The 19414-nt window shown below is 35.4% G+C and overlaps 1 protein-coding gene across 1 annotated transcript in view; it reads right to left on the bottom strand.

Moving 5' to 3' along the window:
• The window catches only part of LOC140049645 (E3 ubiquitin-protein ligase HERC2-like), a 55478-nt gene that overhangs the window by 23802 nt on the left and 12262 nt on the right, over window positions 1-19414 (bottom strand). The window contains exons 17-44 of the mRNA XM_072094590.1: window positions 19067-19346; window positions 18382-18569; window positions 17805-17960; window positions 16952-17137; window positions 16428-16616; window positions 16125-16216; window positions 15116-15748; window positions 14379-14592; window positions 13606-13913; window positions 12905-13038; window positions 12071-12393; window positions 11506-11678; window positions 10946-11138; window positions 10099-10281; window positions 9352-9536; window positions 8504-8654; window positions 7885-8072; window positions 6987-7208; window positions 6490-6646; window positions 5554-5804; window positions 4844-5108; window positions 4397-4602; window positions 3588-3746; window positions 3001-3226; window positions 2194-2302; window positions 1142-1278; window positions 828-1015; window positions 227-424 (exon numbers count right to left, since the gene is read on the bottom strand). Of these exons, the coding sequence (XP_071950691.1) occupies window positions 227-424; window positions 828-1015; window positions 1142-1278; window positions 2194-2302; window positions 3001-3226; window positions 3588-3746; window positions 4397-4602; window positions 4844-5108; window positions 5554-5804; window positions 6490-6646; window positions 6987-7208; window positions 7885-8072; window positions 8504-8654; window positions 9352-9536; window positions 10099-10281; window positions 10946-11138; window positions 11506-11678; window positions 12071-12393; window positions 12905-13038; window positions 13606-13913; window positions 14379-14592; window positions 15116-15748; window positions 16125-16216; window positions 16428-16616; window positions 16952-17137; window positions 17805-17960; window positions 18382-18569; window positions 19067-19346 (5894 nt within the window). The remainder of the gene's footprint in view (window positions 1-226; window positions 425-827; window positions 1016-1141; window positions 1279-2193; window positions 2303-3000; window positions 3227-3587; window positions 3747-4396; window positions 4603-4843; window positions 5109-5553; window positions 5805-6489; window positions 6647-6986; window positions 7209-7884; window positions 8073-8503; window positions 8655-9351; window positions 9537-10098; window positions 10282-10945; window positions 11139-11505; window positions 11679-12070; window positions 12394-12904; window positions 13039-13605; window positions 13914-14378; window positions 14593-15115; window positions 15749-16124; window positions 16217-16427; window positions 16617-16951; window positions 17138-17804; window positions 17961-18381; window positions 18570-19066; window positions 19347-19414) is intronic.

Below are 19414 nucleotides of genomic sequence, written 5' to 3'. Positions count from 1 at the left end.
CGTCAATGTTTCGTTTTTATGTGGCTATGTGCATATTTATCGCCACATGGTGCATCGTGAAAACAAAACATTTATGTTCGATTCAATTTGCCGGTGCCAGACCAGAACTATGCGGTGAAAGACCCTTTAAACTAGTAAAAAAGCTTTTTTTATTGCCTGAGTAAAATAGTAAAATACATCATCATACTTTAAGCACATTATTGCAATAGTGGCAAAATTGTATTACCTCATTCATATCTGAAAGAAGAGTCACTGCAGACTCCACTGGTCCAACCTTGACCGTTTTAATCTCCTGTAGAGTGGTGAGACTGTCACCACCACTAAGGATTATCAGGGATGGCTGATAGCTGCTGTCCGCTGGGTCTACTTGCATCCGAAGACGATACACTAAGATGTCGGGCTGAAGCTCAAGGTGGATCCAATGCTGCAAATATATATTTTATTATAATACAACATACATACAGTAAAAACCTCCTTTGAGACACCACTATAACCTCTAAAAGTGGAAAATTAACATGGGCCAATATATGTTTTATAACAATATGGTCAACTACATTACTATTCTGGGAAAAGCCCTATTAAGTGAACACTTGGTTGGTCCATTAATAAGAATTTTACTGAAATTGTGCTTTATCAGATCAAATAATTATTGGGTCAGCATATTAACTAAGACGGATTAAAATACCATGGTCTTAAACTTAAGCCAAGGCTTTATACCCTCTAAAGAAAAATAAAGGTTATAGTGGAACAAGCTCAGACTACTTCTCTATATCATTATTACTAATTAAAATCTTCACAGGTATCCAGTACAAAAAAATAGAGCTTACTTTTCCCTGTGATCCTGAGCTCTGCCAGTAAGTTGCCTGATTGCCATCTACTAGTCTAGAGATCTGACCTTCTTTAGACGATACCGTTACATTCTTTACACACTTGGACCACTCCTCTATTAGGGTTCCAACTGTTGAGCTGCGGCGTTTACTACGACCTGGTCGGCCCACATTCACGGGTGTAGCTCCTATATAATAAATAAAAATAAATTATTTAATTTGTTATCAAATTACCCAAACTGGAATAAATAAATTAGAGAAACAGTGACAATGCAGTATCCCTGTTGGTATTGGTTACATTTTTGTCAACATACCTGGTACAGCCATACGCATAAATGTGTGTCGATGACATCGCTTTGATCTGTAGCATTTCTCGCAGTAGTCAAAATTAGCACATATACGACATTTGTAACGACAACCAGTTAAAGGCGACATCTGACACCCATCACATCTGAAAACAACAATACAGAATATAACTATGCAGCCTGTAATTTTTATGTAAAGCGCATAGAGATGCATTATGCGCTTAAAAGTCCAAAATTATTATAATGAATGAGGGAAATAAAGGAAACAAACATTTTTGAGTAATATGTTTTACATCGAACATTAAACATACAAATACAATAACAAGGATAGAGGTAAAGATGTTTTTGCTACCTAGTTTGTATAAGAAACTTTATCTAACCCTAACCCTAACACCAGGGGTGTTCCATGAAAAAGGGTCGACTGTAGTGATAAAGCAGTAAAACATATATTTCTTTCGGTAAGTTTTACAAGAAAATGTTCCCTTAATAGAGATGTTCCAAAGGAAGTGTTCTACTCATGTGGAAGTTAGTACTAATGTGATGAATTTCAATCTTGGTGAGAATCTTCAAGTTTTGTCTTGACCTGGTGTGAATTATAGAGTAACTTTACCAAAGTCTCTCAATATTCCACTCTCCCACTAAAATTTCATTTCATTCATTATTTATTTGGTCTATTTGAGTATATACATAACAAAAAAAATGAAATTGGGGAGACCAGGGTCAACCTTAGTCAACTTAATCACTGTAGCTGAGTCGGTTGACCCAACCCCAAAGTCAGTTTACACATAAAAGACATAAAGACAAAATACAGTTACAAGACAAAATACAGTTATTAAAATATAATTTCTCCCGATATTTTGGATAAACAATAAAAAAAATAACCTGATAATGTTGATAGGTTCTCGATATTTTTGACATTTCCCACTAAAACACAATATTCTCAACCTTTTCTGCCTTTGGTAGTTTGAGATAATTTTCGAATTATTGCAACACTCGCTATAGTTTGGACATGCTTTACAAAATTCTCCCGATATTTTATTTTTCCAAGTTGCTTTACTTACGTAACGTTCTGGTGAACACAAGGAACCAGTTCCATTTCTGATACCAATCCTGTCCAATGTGGCTGTTGCTGGAAGTTTACAGTCACATCTTTACCATCTGCACTAAACCCTGAAAAGAGCAATAGCGATACCATATGACCCAAGTGTAATGCCGGGAGTGGGAGGTATAAAAATGAATAGAAATATGGAAAATTCAACTACACTTCAAAAATGTAATGGAAGGGTTGTGGATTGGGAGTAAATGGGATATCAACGTGACCTGAATTTGTACTGGGCAGGTTTAAAACTACTGGAGGGGAGTGGAGTACCCACACTGTGCAGGTATTTCTTCTAGTACAGTATATTCAAACTACTGGAGGGGAGTGGAGTACCCACACTGTGCAGGTATTTCTTCTAGTACAGTATATTCAAACTACTGGAGGGGAGTGGAGTACCCACACTGTGCAGGTATTTCTTCTAGTACAGTATATTCAAACTACTGGAGGGGAGTGGAGTACCCACACTGTGCAGGTATTTCTTCTAGTACAGTATATTCAAACTACTGGAGGGAGTGGAGTACCCACACTGTGCAGGTATTTCTTCTAGTACAGTATATTCAAACTACTGGAGGGGAGTGGAGTACCCACACTGTGCAGGTATTTCTTCTAGTACAGTATATTCAAACTACTGGAGGGGAGTGGAGTACCCACACTGTGCAGGTATTTCTTCTAGTACAGTATATCAGTGAACAAAGTAACCAGACAAATATCGGACAATGACGTTCTTTGAAGTTCACAAAAACGTAAAAAGCATAAAAATGCACAATACCTGTAACAGTACCAATGCTCTGGTGTGTGACCGATCCCCATCGATATTTGGGAGATGAAACTGTGCGTCTGACACGCACCCTGTCACCTATTTTGATGTTAGTTCCAGGTGCACCTTTCGCCTGTAACCCGAGAAGCTCAACATGTATATATCGCACCCAATAGGTACCTCCTTTGATCTGCCAATCACCTTGAACATTTAGATCATGAAGTCCATCTCGATCCAACTGCAAAAACAGCAGTATAGATATTTAAACATATATATATATATATATATAATAATCTATTCCTGTCATTTAATGGGTCACAAGTAATTCAAAAATATGATATTTAACTTTCAAGAAATTATTTGTTCCATTGCACTCATCAACATTCATTATTTGTATAATATTTAATCAGGTGCACAATTGTAACAAATTTAAATTAAAGTAGAGTTTTTAATGTAACTTTAGGATGACATGATTCCCTGCATTTTTTTTAGAGTAATGAAGCCTTTGTACTCTCACTTGATTCTCAAAAATGTTATATTTATTATTTTGTATTTATTTTGTTTTATGAGCAAATAAATCAGAATTTGAACTCTTTTACCTTAACAACTTTGCCAATATCACCTTCTCTGACTTCTTCATAAGTTCGACAGCAACGTATTGTCATACCAACTTGAATATTTTCACGTATATACAATGCATAATCATCATTGCTCAGAAAATCGCTACGTTTCTTATAGGCCTTTTCCTCTGTAGAGCCCTATAGAGATAACATACATAAAATGGTGGATATACATCAATGTACAATACAGGAGGGATAGACATTTAACACACAGTAAACAATGAAAGGCTATGCAAGGGCATGTGTCGCAGTGAATCCACCACTCTTCGCCTTGCTTGTGTCCTAAGACAATTCACTTGCGTTTGCCTCTCTCTACCCAGGTTTACAAATAGGTACTGGGTACGACAAATCATAATTGCGCTGATTACTAGCTGCATTATGAGTATTTTTCCAGACGTGTTTGATGCAAAATGACTGGGGTAATGTGAAGTGCATAGAGGCATGACAAAGCAAAAATTATAACACCATAAGCTAAAAATTTCAACCATAACTATCAACAACAATTGAGCAAAGTCAGACTAATATAAAAACGAACATATCTTTACACAGTCCCTTGATTTATATACAAGATTCTTGTATCTATCAATAGGAAGGACCGACAGCCAAGCTAGGTCAAATCAATTAATATGTCGTTGGGTGTCACCTTATTCTAGATACTATCAAACTTGTGGTGAGGAGCAAAGACACACATCCACTATATATGCATGCGCACAATGAAGTAACATGACATAGTTGGGCATTGGTGCTCGGTAATTGAAAGCTCCCTAATATTTCACTATGACTCTTACCAAATTAAATATGCATTTTTCATTGATGTCGTCATCTTCATCATTTTCAGTTTCATAATGATCATCACTTATTGATTCTTCTTCTTCCTCCTCCTCATTATCCTCATCTTCTTCCACCTCAATAATCTCAGGTATCTGTAAGTCAGGGTGATCCACTAGCCAGTTTACAATGGCTTGGACACTTGGACTGTTTTCCGATAACACACCTGAAAATTAAAGAGATAATTTGTAGCCAAATTGTCATCCAATGACATCTTTTAATCCAAATTAAATACAAAATATTAATTATTTGTTTTTTAAGACACCTACTTTTATTAAAAATCATTGACGAATGCTAGGCCGAAAAAGGCAGTGCTCCAACTGTAGAAATGAAGTCTGAGCAATTTCCGAACGTGATCAGCAAAAGGTTTGGAGGTATTGAAAAGGAAGAACACGTCTAATACTTACCAAGTGACTGAACTGCAAACTCTACATTAGCTCTTGGGAAACCCATTTCCATGACCTGTACAACCAGAAGCGATGGAGGTGGTGGAGCTGGTTTGGACTTCTTAGGTTTGTTGGTAGTGGTCTTCTCACCAACTGGTTTCACTGTGGGAGCGGTAGAAGCTGGTGATGGAGTGGAAGGTGATCTGTTCTCTGGAGATGTTGCCATTTGAGATGAAGGATAGCGTGCTTCTGCTACTAAGTGTTGGCAGACAGCAAGTGCAGCAGACTTAAAAAACAAATATTTCATTATTAATTCGTAATTCCATCATTATTAATAATTGAGTCTTAAGCAATATCTCACAAATTATTTTGATACTCTTGGTTAACATTGAATCCGTTTGTGGCATAAATGCTTCTTTCACTCAATTTCCTGTTGGAGCAAGCTCTGGGACCTTTAAAGTGAACTGAGCAGTGAAAATTGTTCCGCTGGGTCATCTTCATGTTTTTTTTATTTAAGATATTTCATGAACTTTTTTTTCTAATTTTTTGTTACAAATATTTTTATTAAGGTCTATAGACAATCAACTTTATTTGACAAACAAATGCCCATATATGGACATGATAATAATGTAATGTAAATTATTATTATTATAACAAAACAATCTTCAGTTAAAGCAGCTCACTGCTCAGAAATAAACTGTAAAAACATCAACAAAAAAAGGGTAACTTACCTCAAGTTCCTGCCTATCAAACAGTGCTTTAATCGGTGAAGGTTGAGTGGCTGTGGTCATTAACTGCTGAAGTAGAGTATTGGCAGATGATGGTAACTCAGCGTGGCTACCAAGGCTAGAAGCTGATAGCCCAGATGTTGCGACAGACAACAAAGGCCTTAAGTTCTGTTGGTGCCTGAACAACTTACGGGCTGCTTGAAACAGGAACAGCCTAATTTGTTGGGTTCTCAATTGTTTCATAAAGACTTTGTCTGAAAATTTAAACAAATTGAAAGTGTTGTTTAGAAACACCAAGAAACAGGCTTATCATAATATCGATGAAGACTAATTTGACAGAATAATTCACTAAAAACTAAGATTATTTAACTATAAATATGCCACACACTGTATGCATAAAAATTGCACAAGCTAGAGCCAGTCGAGCAATAGCATTCAACAATGAAGTTTGCTCCTAAATGGAAGAAGAAGAAGAAGAACAAGGGGACCATTGGTGTACACAATTTTGTCTGAATTCCTTTGTTACGAAAGTGTAAAGATTGTATTTTGGGAATATTTTATGAATCAAAGCATGCTGGTAGGAGAAAAGCTCTACACTATCAAACTGTATGTAACATAAAATGTGATGCGCCCATATATGGATATGATGATGTCATATCACTACCATATTTGGGCACATCACACTTCTTTTATCAAGAAGTTTAGACAGAGCTTTTGAGCACTACTAGCACGTTCACTGTACAGGGTCAGTCTACTAGTCTTGGCCTACTTTTTTTGGTATGTATAACAGATTTTGTCTTTTCTATTAGCTTATATAACATTATTTCTCAGGACCATATTATGTCAAATTATTGTTTCTCTCAATGGATATCAAATGTTATATTACACCTCTGAGCAGGCAACATCTGTATTAGATATTGACCTCATGTTGTCTATTACCTTGTACTATTGGCAAGCTGTTACTTGTGAAGCGGGTTTTCTGTATGGTTCTGTTAATCTTGAATCCATGACTAGCAAGACTGATCAGAGTTCCCCATGTCTGAAGGGCAACGTCTACTAGTGGCAATTTATCCACATTGAACACCATTACAGGAATCTAAAAAAAATCAATAACAACTATCTTTAAATTGTATGTCATATTTAAAGAATATTAAACTTAATAGTGAAAACATTTTCCTGATTTGATTAGTATATTGATATGTAGTTCATTAATTGTAAACCAGTATAAACTTAATATTAATTGTCTTGAAACGTAAGTTAAATTTATACTGGTTTTCAATGAACTGCATACAAACTTGTCATATATTAAACTTAATTCAAGATAAAATGCACACAATATAATAATGCACCAAAATACTGTTTAAAATCAACTCAACAGCATAATTTTATTGCTAATTGTCTTTGGAATAAAATTTGAAAAAAACTTATGCACTGACCGGTGTAATGGATGACAGTCTGCAAACTTTCAAAACATGCTGACCATCGAACTGAATGGTCAGTCTTCCATTGGCTGAGATTCCGGCAACTGTTCCTTGACCATGTTCCGCATGTCGCACCATACCACCAAGACGAGGCCGTTTATCCATTCCTCCAATCACACAGAGTACGGCCATCACACGGCCCTGTTTGATTTTAGTCTGCGCCTCATCCTCTTCCATCTAATCAGAAAAAGGAACAACATTTATGAATTGTGATTAGGTTCTTAGTAGGAAAAGTCTAGATGAGTATAAAAGCTGAAACATACGAGTGACAAAAGAGATAACTAAAGAATTATTAAATAAAAAATTATCTTGCTTGACAAGAAATCTCTTCTTGCAAGATCCTCTATTAATTGTTGTATTGTTTCATTGTTGTTGTATTGTTTCATTGTTGTTGTATTGTTTCATTGTTGTTGTATTGTTTCATTGTTGTTGTATTGTTTCATTGTTGTTGTATTGTTTCATTGTTGTTGTATTGTTTCATTGTTGTTGTATTGTTTCATTGTTGTTGTATTGTTTCATTGTTGTTGTATTGTTTCATTGTTGTTGTATTGTTTCATTGTTGTTGTATTGTTTCATTGTTGTTGTATTGTTTCATTGTTGTTGTATTGTTTCATTGTTGTTGTATTGTTTCATTGTTGTTGTATTGTTTCATTGTTGTTGTATTGTTTAGGTTCGAATTTTAATCCATAAAATGGTCTTGCATACATAGTTCATCATTGTTTATTGATATAATATTGTTTTTAATGAAAAAAATTAAAATAAAAGTTTATTGAACTTGAAACTTGGTTATCATATATTACCAATTTTTGTTATTGTATTCTTTTACCATTGATAGAAACTAATTATTATTTACCAGGGATGTGTCAATAACCAGATCTCTAACAAGCTGAAGTTGGTGATAAATATATGAGTTAATGAGAGGGTTCCAAGTGTCCAGATTATGCAGACTACGTAACAACACAATGATCTCTTCAGTGATGGTACTGGTGAAAGAGGCCGTCAACGATGTCTTGTTACGAACTTTCTTTCCTTTTCTTAAATCTAAATAGAAATAAAATTAAAATAATTATTTTAATAGTAGAGTTTATAAACATCTGGTGAAACAATCAGGTAAATCCTACAGATGACATGTATGGGAACTGAATGTGCGACGTGAATTGCTGTCCTAACACACTTGTTGAAGCACTAGGCGATTTGAAGAAATTGATCTAAAAACACATCTCTATTCATGAAAATTCATTGTTATAAAGCCTACACAAATCAGAATAATTAGATTAGAATTAGGTGTTCCAGCAGAGTATCAACCTTATGGTTTAGGAGAAGATACATGCAAAAAAAATCTATACACTATTGCTATCATATACATCCTGATGTGCATACTCAATCCAATTATCCATTATTGTTACAGAAAAAGTTTTTTATTTTTCAATTATATATTCTTTAGTTAAGGTTAAACGTAAGATACTACTAACCTCCATTTACAGAAGATGGGTCAGAGCAACAAGATAAGAGAACATTGCCTAGTAATGAGAAGAGTAACTCAACCAGCTCCTGTACTCTCTCAGGCTCCTCACAGTCCTTCCATGATGGAAGTACCCATCGTAACAAACGTAATGACATAATCTATTGACAAAGATATTTAAAAGATTGGTATCAAAGAGAATGTATCACATATATATAAATTAGGACCATGGACCAAAATGCATTGGGCTTGTCTATACCAATACAAAATTGGTAAAAAATTTACAGTGAAGTTATAATCCCAAGGGTAACTTAGTCTCTAGGGTGTACTTAGACTCTAGGGTGTACTTAGACTCTTGGGTTAACTTAGTCTCTAGGGTGTACTTAGACTCTAGGGTGTACTTAGACTCTAGGGTGTACTTAGACTCTAGGGTGTACTTAGACTCTAGGGTGTACTTAGTCTCTAGGGTGTACTTAGACTCTAGGGTGTACTTAGACTCTAGGGTGTACTTAGACTCTAGGGTGTACTTAGTCTCTAGGGTGTACTTAGACTCTAGGGTTAACTTAGTCTCTAGGGTGTACTTAGTCTCTAGGGTGTACTTAGATTCTAGGGTTAACTTAGTCTCTAGGGTGTACTTAGACTCTAGGGTGTACTTAGACTCTAGGGTGTACTTAGACTCTAGGGTGTACTTAGACTCTAGGGTGTACTTAGACTCCAGGCTTTGTCTAAGTGTGAGCTTAGTTACTGATTTCCAATGCTGAGCTTAGTCTCCAGGGTGAACTCTGTCTCTAGGGCATACATAGACTCTAGTGTTAGCTTTTTCTCAAGGGTGATATGAATATAGTAAGATGTACTAACCTGTGGTGGAAGTGTTTCACCGCTAATTTCATCACTTCCAATAATGTTTAGCAATAGAGACACCCACTGGGTAGTACTCAAAGAGTGGCAGAGTCTTTGATTTGTGGAAATGCCACAGACAAAGCCTAATGTTGACCATTCACTGTACTGATGTCCTACAATCAATTCACTACTGCTTCCAGTACCTGTGATTGTAAAATTTAAGAACAAGGCTATTGTTATCCACCATATGGGGATACATTTTTTGTTTGGGATGGGGTTTCTGTTTTGGTAATCTCCTGATATTATCTCCTGAGTAAAAGGTAAATAATTTTTTTTTATTCTGAGTTCCGACATTGAATTGATTTGAAGTCATTTTTGTGTTCAAAATATTGCGCGCTCCACACGTTTAGTTTGTATAGCGATTCTCTATTAGTTAATGTATTGTTTTTACATTTTGTTGTTTCAAATCCTGTTCACAGTAACTCAATAATTTTGTTATTAACAAAAACCTTGGACTGTTATTAAATTGATTAATTATTTGATATTAAATTTAATGGTTAAATCCTGGTGAACGTTATACATTTGTATAAACTCTACATAGGAATAGTTGGACACAAAGATGGCCGGTAATGTACCACATGATTTTTTAAAATCTGTGAAAAGAATGTCGTAACTCTTTCAATATATGGCTATGGTTACAACATCTCTCCACTCCTACTGTCATTTATTACATTTAAAGTTATAAATAAAATACCCAGCACTCACTTTTGTTTAACTTAGTACCAGTCTGCACAATCCTACGCATCAATCCACTCATAGTGTTGATGGCGTTCTTCTGCATTGCTTCACCGTGCAGTCCGCACGACACAGCAAGAGTACGGAGTAGACAAATGCAAGATCTACGTAGTAGGGATGATGGGTGATTGCTCTCATCTTTTTGCTTTGCACCTTTAAGAAACCAAACATTATAATTTATTATCTGAAAATGTCACTGCTTGAGTTCTAATGAAATTTTCTTATTTTTTATATCTTTATTGTTTTAATGCCTATAATTCTAAGTAATAAATGGTCAGCTTTCTTGCATCATTTCCTGTAACAAATGTAGTAGCATATCTCCAGAACCTTGGGTCAATAATCATGTAATTCATGCTTGGACACAAATGTGTAAATGGCAATTTTCCACTAAACAAATGTTTCTATTTCTTTGAAACAGAAATTCTTGGCTATCTTTACAATTCACACATTCAGGTCACAGAGAGGTCAAAAACACCCATTCAGAGTACTGGTACCAAGCTAAAGGTGACACAATGATGATATATACTGTACGTGTGCATTAAAATTTAACAAATTTCTTGAATTTGCAATGGTTTCATGCAGTGAATAATAACATGAAGGTCGTGCATAAGATGGTTGACGTGATCTTGTTACTACAATGCATTACTATAGTAAAGCGTACATGCATTGCAACATGAAGATCACGCCTATGCTGGATTGACGCAATCTTTATTTTTACAAATTCCCGAAAATTTATGTCGCGGAAATGGCCGCTGTAACCGGTGTGCAAAAGTTTAATGTCGCAAAAGTTTCTAAATTTAAAGTAAGTGTAAAATACCTGGATCTATGTCCACTTCCTTATCTTCTTCCATGTTTTCTAGTATAAGTGGTGGCTCAGCCAACTTCAGATCATACTTTCCTTCTTTTCCCATCCTATAGGAATTGGTACTACCTGTGTCCCACTGGACACGAATCCATCCATCTTCACCTAACTCTCCAATTACTCTACCCTGGCTGGGTGGTGGGCCATCCTTTGAAATTAAAATAATGATGGCAGAAGATGAATAAGTTTGCTAAAAAAATGGCATGTATAAAGATAGTCAAGGATCTTAAAAGCAAATATTAACTAGATACTTTTTTCTCTTTAATCACATATTACTTTATGACACACCTGATTGTATTCTTGCAATTTGATTGGTTAATTACGCATAACGTAATATCTAATTGTGATAATTAACATGCTCTAATGTTCAAACCTTTTAAGCATTTTCATCATGTGACGATGTTGATTGAGTGCATACGGAAATCAACTTGTTGTGCGCGCCACCTAGAACTGAAGTCTCAAGTTGGATCACTGACTTTTTTAATGGCCTAGTCTAACGATTAAAAAAGTAATACCTGATCTCCCCATTTCCAATCTTGACCTCTGATGACCCGTGTACCAATTTTCATGAGAGATGCAAGTTCTGGACCACTTGTTGGTATAGGAGCTGGTTGAGCACATGTTCTGGTTTCTTCATAAACTGTTGCTACACCTGCTACACCCTCTTCTTCATCTTTTTCTTCAGGACCTGTTAACACATCATCAATTAATTAAACTTTATGTGACAAACCAATGTGATGTGCCCATATATGGACATGATGATGTCATATCACTATGTCAAACTAGTTTGATAGTGTAGACATAGGTATGCAGTTTTACATGTTAGTTATAATCATAGTGCTACAAATTGTTATTGCTTATTTGCCTGTCTGTCTGGTTGTCTATCTGTCTAAAAGTGGTTTTCTCAATTTATGCTAAACATTACCAGTAAAAAGTAATATTTTTGTCATCAAATTTTATTTAAAAATCATTACTTATTATCATTTTAGAATGCATTGTCGTTATTATCTATCTGACATGGCTCTGCCAGCCATGGGCAGCTGGAGTATTGAGAGCAAACTGACTTTGTTTTGTACTAACCAATTAGGCGGAGTATAGTTTGTGTAAGAGCAAGTACACCAGAATTCAGCAAGAGACTGACACCATTTGGAAGGTGATCACCAGTAAGGAGTCCAAGAGATGTCAGCAGGAATCTGACTTGTGGCAGTGATCCTAGAGACCTAGAGTCATTAGAGGTCGTTTCTGAGGCCGCTTCCAACTGAGCTTCAGCTTCTAGGACATGCTTGCGTAGAGTGTCTATACTCCAAGCATTCAGCTTTGAAAAAGTTGATTCCAAGATGACTCGGTCATAAGGAGGGATTAAATGTACATTGGTCAATGGATTTGACATCGGTGATGTGCAGCTGAAAAAAATAAATAAGGAAATTCAACATTGTGAAATTTAATTTAGATTTACAGATGAGAGAAGCAATCATCTTTCTACATTCTTTTAATTAACAAATGATCAAAGATGCTGAATGCTAACTCAACATTTTACTATTCACCACACACTGTTTTATTAGGTGTAATTTAGTGCTTTGGATCTGAAGGTGGAAAATAATGTGTACAAAGGAGTGGATAGCACAACAGTACTGTTCAGAAAACACATAGTTCTGTTGGTAGAAAAAATCTTTTCAGAAAAAACATAAAACTGTGTACACTTCTCACTGGTATGCACTTTAAAAAGAATCGGGTTAGTAAGGGTTTACCCCGGTGTTCTGGTTCATTTTTAGCACTTGTCGTTAATTGTAATCAGGCCTTGCTTTCTTGGTTTCTGTACTTGTCTCACTTGTATTTTAATTCACATCAAATTCAAACACTGATGTCTGAAAGCCTCGCCACAATAGCACTCTCAACAAATTCATGATAGCTTACCTAATTTTATCCATGGCCACAAGTCCTTGCCAGCCACATAACATAGCATAACGGACAGAAGGTACAAGGTATTCCTTGTCTAGCAGCCTCAGCATGGCTTCAGCACCTTTCAATCTGTGGTCAGCTCTTTCCATCTAATGAATAAACAAAAAGATGTAAATCAACATGGAATACTTAATATGATAACTCTCTATTGTTTATGTAAATTTTCATTGAAAATGCGTTGTCTTGTGAAAGAGATTTCACTATTTGGAAAGTGATTAAATTTGATCTTAGCAATCATTTAATAATACAAAAAAATACTTGTTGGAAAAGAAATGTTTTTTACAAGAGTAAGTTTATTATTATTTAGTAAAGTAAGGTTTTTGGTACACCATGCAACAATGCTAAGCAAATACAGTCTTTACTTTACTCATAAACACCACATAACAGTTGAAGCATAACCAAAATATTGAGACATTTTTCAACACAATTTGACCTGATAAGTTGCAAAAAAAGATAGAAGTGTCAGTAGACATTGGGTGAAAAATGTCTCAAACTTACTATCAGTAAACATGCCAGCAAAAAGGATTAATGTTTTTCTTTCTTTTAGTCGGCAATTATAGTTATAAAATACAAAAGACAAAGAAAATTAACAAATCAGATACTTAGGCCCCGTAACAGTTTAAAACGGGGTTAAATCAATTGTTATTGTATCATACCTGATTTTGCAAAGCTTTTCTAAATTTTTCAATTTCAATGTTATCATCATTAAGTGCAAATTCAACGATTTTGTTAATGAGGGCAGGCTGCGTGCTGGCGCCTGTCATTCGTTGCCGTAACCAACGGAACTTTCTAGCACTGGTGATAGTACTAGCGATTGACTTCCAGGAATCCTGATCATTGGTTAATAATGGCTGTGATTGGGCCTTCTTGGCAAACACTTTAAACTCTCCTTCAAGTTCAGCTGCAGAATCAACTGGTTCTTCTTCCTTCTGCTTATCTTCTTCTGAATCTTTCTTTTTAGAACCTAAAGCAAATCATATCATTCTTTCAATATCTTTAAAATGTGGTCAATTTTATTAAAATAAACATCGTTTAGAAAAACTCCAGAGTTGCACACAGTCATCAACACGGGTGCTTCAGTGGGAATTAAAAGAACTCCAGAGTTCAAAACACCAGGTTGAACACCTGAATGCCCTCAGCTCTTAAAACTCTGGAAGCACATCAAAGACACATCGGAGACACAATGTGAAAAGTACAAACTGTAAACATCAGTGTTGTTTATGGTTAAGAATTAAGGTCACCCTTGGCCAAACATTTATTTATTGAAATATATTTATTATCAATAGCGACAGTACTGGCAGTATTTAAGCTCTTTTTTTCCAGGAATGGTACTCCAGAGACACTTGGGTGTTTCTCTGGTGTTTATTCATGGCGTTTAATGTGACAGAAGCCACAACATTTTTTTTTTTTTAATATTAACATGTATTACCATCTGCTGATGTTGCTGAAGTTGTGGATCTTTTTTCTCGTATCATTCTTGTTACAATCCTCTTCCATCTTGGAGCAGTGATCAAGATTTTTAATCTGGTAAGAGCGGAAACCTCATTGCCAACAGCTGGTCGCAGCTCAGTGAACAGGAACTTGCAGCGGCCAATCACAGGAGAACACACATCTTCATATGATTGTCCACTGTCTTGATGAATCTGTGATTGTCAAATTACTTTACTTAAGATTTTTTGTTATCATAATGTGGTAAGTTAATGGTCAAAGAGATAAATACACTAGTTGCTTTAAAGTGAGCAATTCTATGGTACAGGCAGATTTCTCATTTAAATTAAATAGTAAGTCTACTACAAATATAATAATAATAATAATAATAATTTAGGTATTTGTATAGCGCCAAAATCCACTAAACCGAAGTAAAAATCAAAGGCGCTTATATTGGATGTTAAAAATATGCGTTTTAAGTTCTTTAAAAAAAATAGCAATAGAAGTTAATTTAGTAAAATGACGAGGGAGAGAATTCCAAAGAGAAGCAGCAGAGAACATAAAAGACCTTTGTCCATAAGATTTGGTGAGAATGTCTTAAGAAGATAGTTGCTGACATGGTTATTTAATATAGGTGAAGATACGATGGAACAAAAAGGTATTCAATAGCAAATAGAAAATGATTAACTGCAACAATTAACATATTATTAGTACTTATACTTAAATACAACAAAATACCTTTATTAGTGATTTCTTAGCATTGTACACAACTTTACATATTTCTGAAATTGATTTTGGAAGCGGTCTGGAAAGAGAGCCTTCAGTCTGATGTGGGTCAATAATGGCTAACGATGCATGTCCAAGGTCATGATGCTTTAAGATACATGCCATCAGTAATCGGCCGACCTCCTCCACAGGGTGATCAACAGGAAATGTGATAGGAGGGACTAAATGGTGGCTTTTACAGTAACGATCACAGCATGCTAAGAAAGACCTCACATAAGGGTCATTCAATCTGGAGTCTGCCAACGCTTGGATAAATGGTCTTGCAGTGTCTGCTAAAGATGCTGAACGAGCAAAGCTTTTATCGTTAGATTCCAACGTGCTATCACCAGACTGTCTGCCAGAAGCTTGGGAGGAATCATCGTCGTCTGGCATAGAGCTGGGTGGTGGAGGAATCAATTGGATGCCACCACTAAAGAGCTCTGCATTAAGCCATTTCTGACATTCAAGTTCGTTAGGTGTCAGAGGAAAGCTGTGCATCTGGTGGTTGCAATGAAGTCCTAGTAGAATAGCTAGAGTACGTTCTGTGTCTATCAGTGGTGATGATATAGAACTAATATCCTTGCTGGCTACCACATCTTGCTCAGGCTGAAAAACAGATAAATGGAATTCTTTATTGATTTTCATTTTCTGATGGGATGTTGGCTGTGCAAGACCTAATGTAGAATTTGTTTTTTGGTTTATTTCTATCCATCTTTATACTTTTATTTGATTCTCTATTTTGATTGCTAGTCTGAAATAAAGAATAAAGAAGCATATGTGCAAGTATTAGGAAACCAGAACCTTGCAGGGGTCAAAGCTCATGAAACCTTACCTTATTTGCATACATATGCAAATAACAAAAAAATGAGATTGGAAAGTTGAGTGCTTTGCAGTTGCGACAGGATAACCAACAGATCATGATGATGATGCAAAACCATTTGGGCTAGACATTGTCTTATTTGGCACAAAGGTTGTAACTTACTTGAAGATAAACTCCAACAAGGAATCTCTGCAGCTGGTTCTGAGCTTCTGCTGAATGATTGGCAGCCATAAAAGCATCAGTTGCATCTTGAGCTGCAAAAATAATACATATTTACATAATCAGGAACAGAGAACAATATCAAGTATTGGTAAGGAGTCCAATAGCCCTTATACACTGCTACAATAAGTGGAGATGGTCCAGATTTGTGTAACATGACTGATGACAGAAAGCATGAGTCTTGGTTAGTGTCATCTTTTTTGTTTCATAAATAAAAGGTAGATGTTACCAAATACAGAACCATACCTGCCAACTGTAGTAAGCATTCACTTCCACATGGTGCATCTGTTTGGAAGTCTTTGAGATCATAGACTTTGCCGTGTATCACAACCCACAAGCCACCATCTTTGTTGTGGTTCTCCAAGTCAGCTTTTCTGATCAATTGTACTTCTTCCATGTTGTATGGAGTATTGTTTGAAGTTCCTGCTGAATTCACTAAAAAAATAAGATAACTTCTTTAGCTATAAGTAGCTTTAGGGATGTACTTTCACTTGATTTTATGCGAAGATCAATATATGTATATGTAGTAATCGTAATCTCCTTATTTATATACAGTAAACTCTCCAAATACCATAATCTCTGAAAACCACAAAATCCTTAAAACAAGACTTTTCTTGAGGTACCAAGGATCCCAATTTTTTTTCTCAATATAACACAAATTCTTGCAAGACATATTAGAACAAGCAACAAGTGTCTGTTATTGGAAGGGTTGACTGTAGTTGTTTAGTCAAAGGATTGGCCAACAATAAACATTGAATTTGTTTACTAACCTGGTACTCCAGGCCAATCCAAGTCATTTTTATCTTCTTTGTTGACACCAGGGGCTAAGAGATTGAACTTGTCCAGTGTATCCAGCATGTTTCCCAGTAGGGGAACTGCTTCAGAGTAATGCATCACTAAAGAGGTGTGTATCTCCAATAGTAGTACACAGCTTACTAGCTCAGGCAACAGCACTCCTAAAAACACAAAATAAACATAAAAATAACTATACTGCTAATTAGCTGCTACTGCATTAAAGTCTATTAATAAAGGAAATCTGTGATATTTTTATTTGTTCTTTCTTTAAACTGAAATACATTTTCAATACAAATGTACTGATTTCCAAAGTGGTTCAGTAAACATATTTATAAAGAAAATAAAATATAAAAGAAAAACAAAAAGAAAGAAAAGAGATATAAAACTATTTACAATTGTGATGGTTAATACATATATGTTTTCTATAGTGAAGATTTAAAAGTTGCCAAAGACATAAAAGACATACATTCTCTATGTTAGGCTGACTATTCTTAACTTGATGTATTGTTAGAGATTTTACACATCATGATGGGAGAGAAGCAGGCGAACTGAGATTCTGTATTCATATGAACATGAAGTTTTATTCTGGACAAACATTCTATCAAGCATGGTGTATACATTCCAAAATATAGTTTCATAGCAACATTTTGAATAGTGAACACACTAAAATTGGAACACATTCAAGGAAGCTTAAAGTAACCACCCAAGTTACTGATATCTTGGAATGACAGATTTTCAAGGTAAAATATAAATTATAAACTAAATTATCTTTGAAATAAGATATTTATCTCAGTAACTCGGAGGGTCACTTTAATCATTCGCACTTACCAGATAAATCTGATTCTACAATGCCAGCAACTATTGCAAAATGTTTACAGCTTTGGCCCGCTAGGCTGGAAGCAACTGGCATAATGTCGTTAATATGCGAACACAGCAAAGCAATGTACTTGCGAAGAAGTGAGCCTGCACCTAGCAATTCTGGATCTGAAAAAGATAAAGAAATGTTTCATTATACTTATTTTACCTAAAATTGATACATAAAAAACAACACATGAACAAGGAAAACCAGCAAAACAAACAACAAACACAACCAGCCAGAGACAGAGTTCACAAAAATTAACATAATTGCTATTTTGTAGGTATCCTATTGTACTGATTAAATGTATTTATTAACATAAATAATAATAATGTCTAATGTTTTCATGTCGACGTTATCGTTAACAATTGGCGATCTTCTACGTAAACATCAAAATGTTAACGATTTACAGGAAAAGATACTCGCTAACATTATCATTTTAACTTGATCATTTTCAAACGATCATCGTTAAACTGTTAACGATCAACGGCGATAGTGTCGAATAAAGTCGACAGGAAAAATAGCTTTAGAGGCTAACATTATACTCACCAACTATATGTCGACTTGCTCTCTGTTCTTGTTCATTTGGGAAGAGAAAACTAACCAGAAGTCTTTGGAATTTAAGTAGTAATTCGAGTGAGGCAGACTTCTCATTCTTAATGACATTGGGAGCATCACTCTTACTCAAATTTGAACTCAACTCTCGTAGCTTTGATAAAGTTATTGAAGATGCATTTCTGAAATATACATTTTTAAGAATGTATTTTAAGACATATAAATAGTCAAATGGCCAAGCGGTTAAGGTAAGGCCGCCAATTACCGTACCTAAAGAGCCAACAATATCGGCATGGGTTTTGTGGTCGACTCTGTTCTAGTGACAGACCAAGTCTTCTCGGATAAGGACAATAAACTGTAGGTAAAGTGTACACAGTTTGTCCATGTGCACACATGTGAATCCAGTTCATTGGAGACGAGTAGGGGAGGGGGGGGGGTTACACAAAATAGCCCCTGTTCATTGGGATTACTGTTCTGACAGGACAGTGATTAACATTCTATTTGTAATTCTTGGCTACATGATAGATATGAATGGAATTTATACTTTTTTATAAGCATGGTTATACCCTCAATAGAGAAAATGTAGAACTCTCTAGTTTCTTTCTTAACACGTTGGGTGAAAATATACTGCAACTAAAATGAAGTTAGTCATTTTAAATTCTATTAAATTAAATATTACCTAAGTAACTGTTGTACAAGCTGCAGTAAAGGAATGCTTGTACACATTTCTTCACGAATTCCTTCTTCCACTCCTCTGGTTCTCATCTTTCTTCCTTCCGATGTGTCGCCTTCTTTGGCTTCTTCTGCAATCTCTTTCTCCTTCATACTTTCAAGGTCTTTCATCTCTGTACGGATTGCAGCATACAATGCAGATTCTAGCCCACCATCAGCCATCAAACTGCTCACTAAGAGATCCATCATGAAGCGACGGCCTGGTGTCATTGTAACAGTTTCTCCACCTAAACATTAAAACAATAAACATACATTATTAACATACGACTTTCAGAAATGTTCATTCCCCTTTCAT

This window comes from Antedon mediterranea, chromosome 5 (assembly GCF_964355755.1).
Source record: "Antedon mediterranea chromosome 5, ecAntMedi1.1, whole genome shotgun sequence".
Taxonomy (NCBI): domain Eukaryota; kingdom Metazoa; phylum Echinodermata; class Crinoidea; order Comatulida; family Antedonidae; genus Antedon; species Antedon mediterranea.
This window is presented reverse-complemented; position numbering and strand designations above follow the sequence as displayed.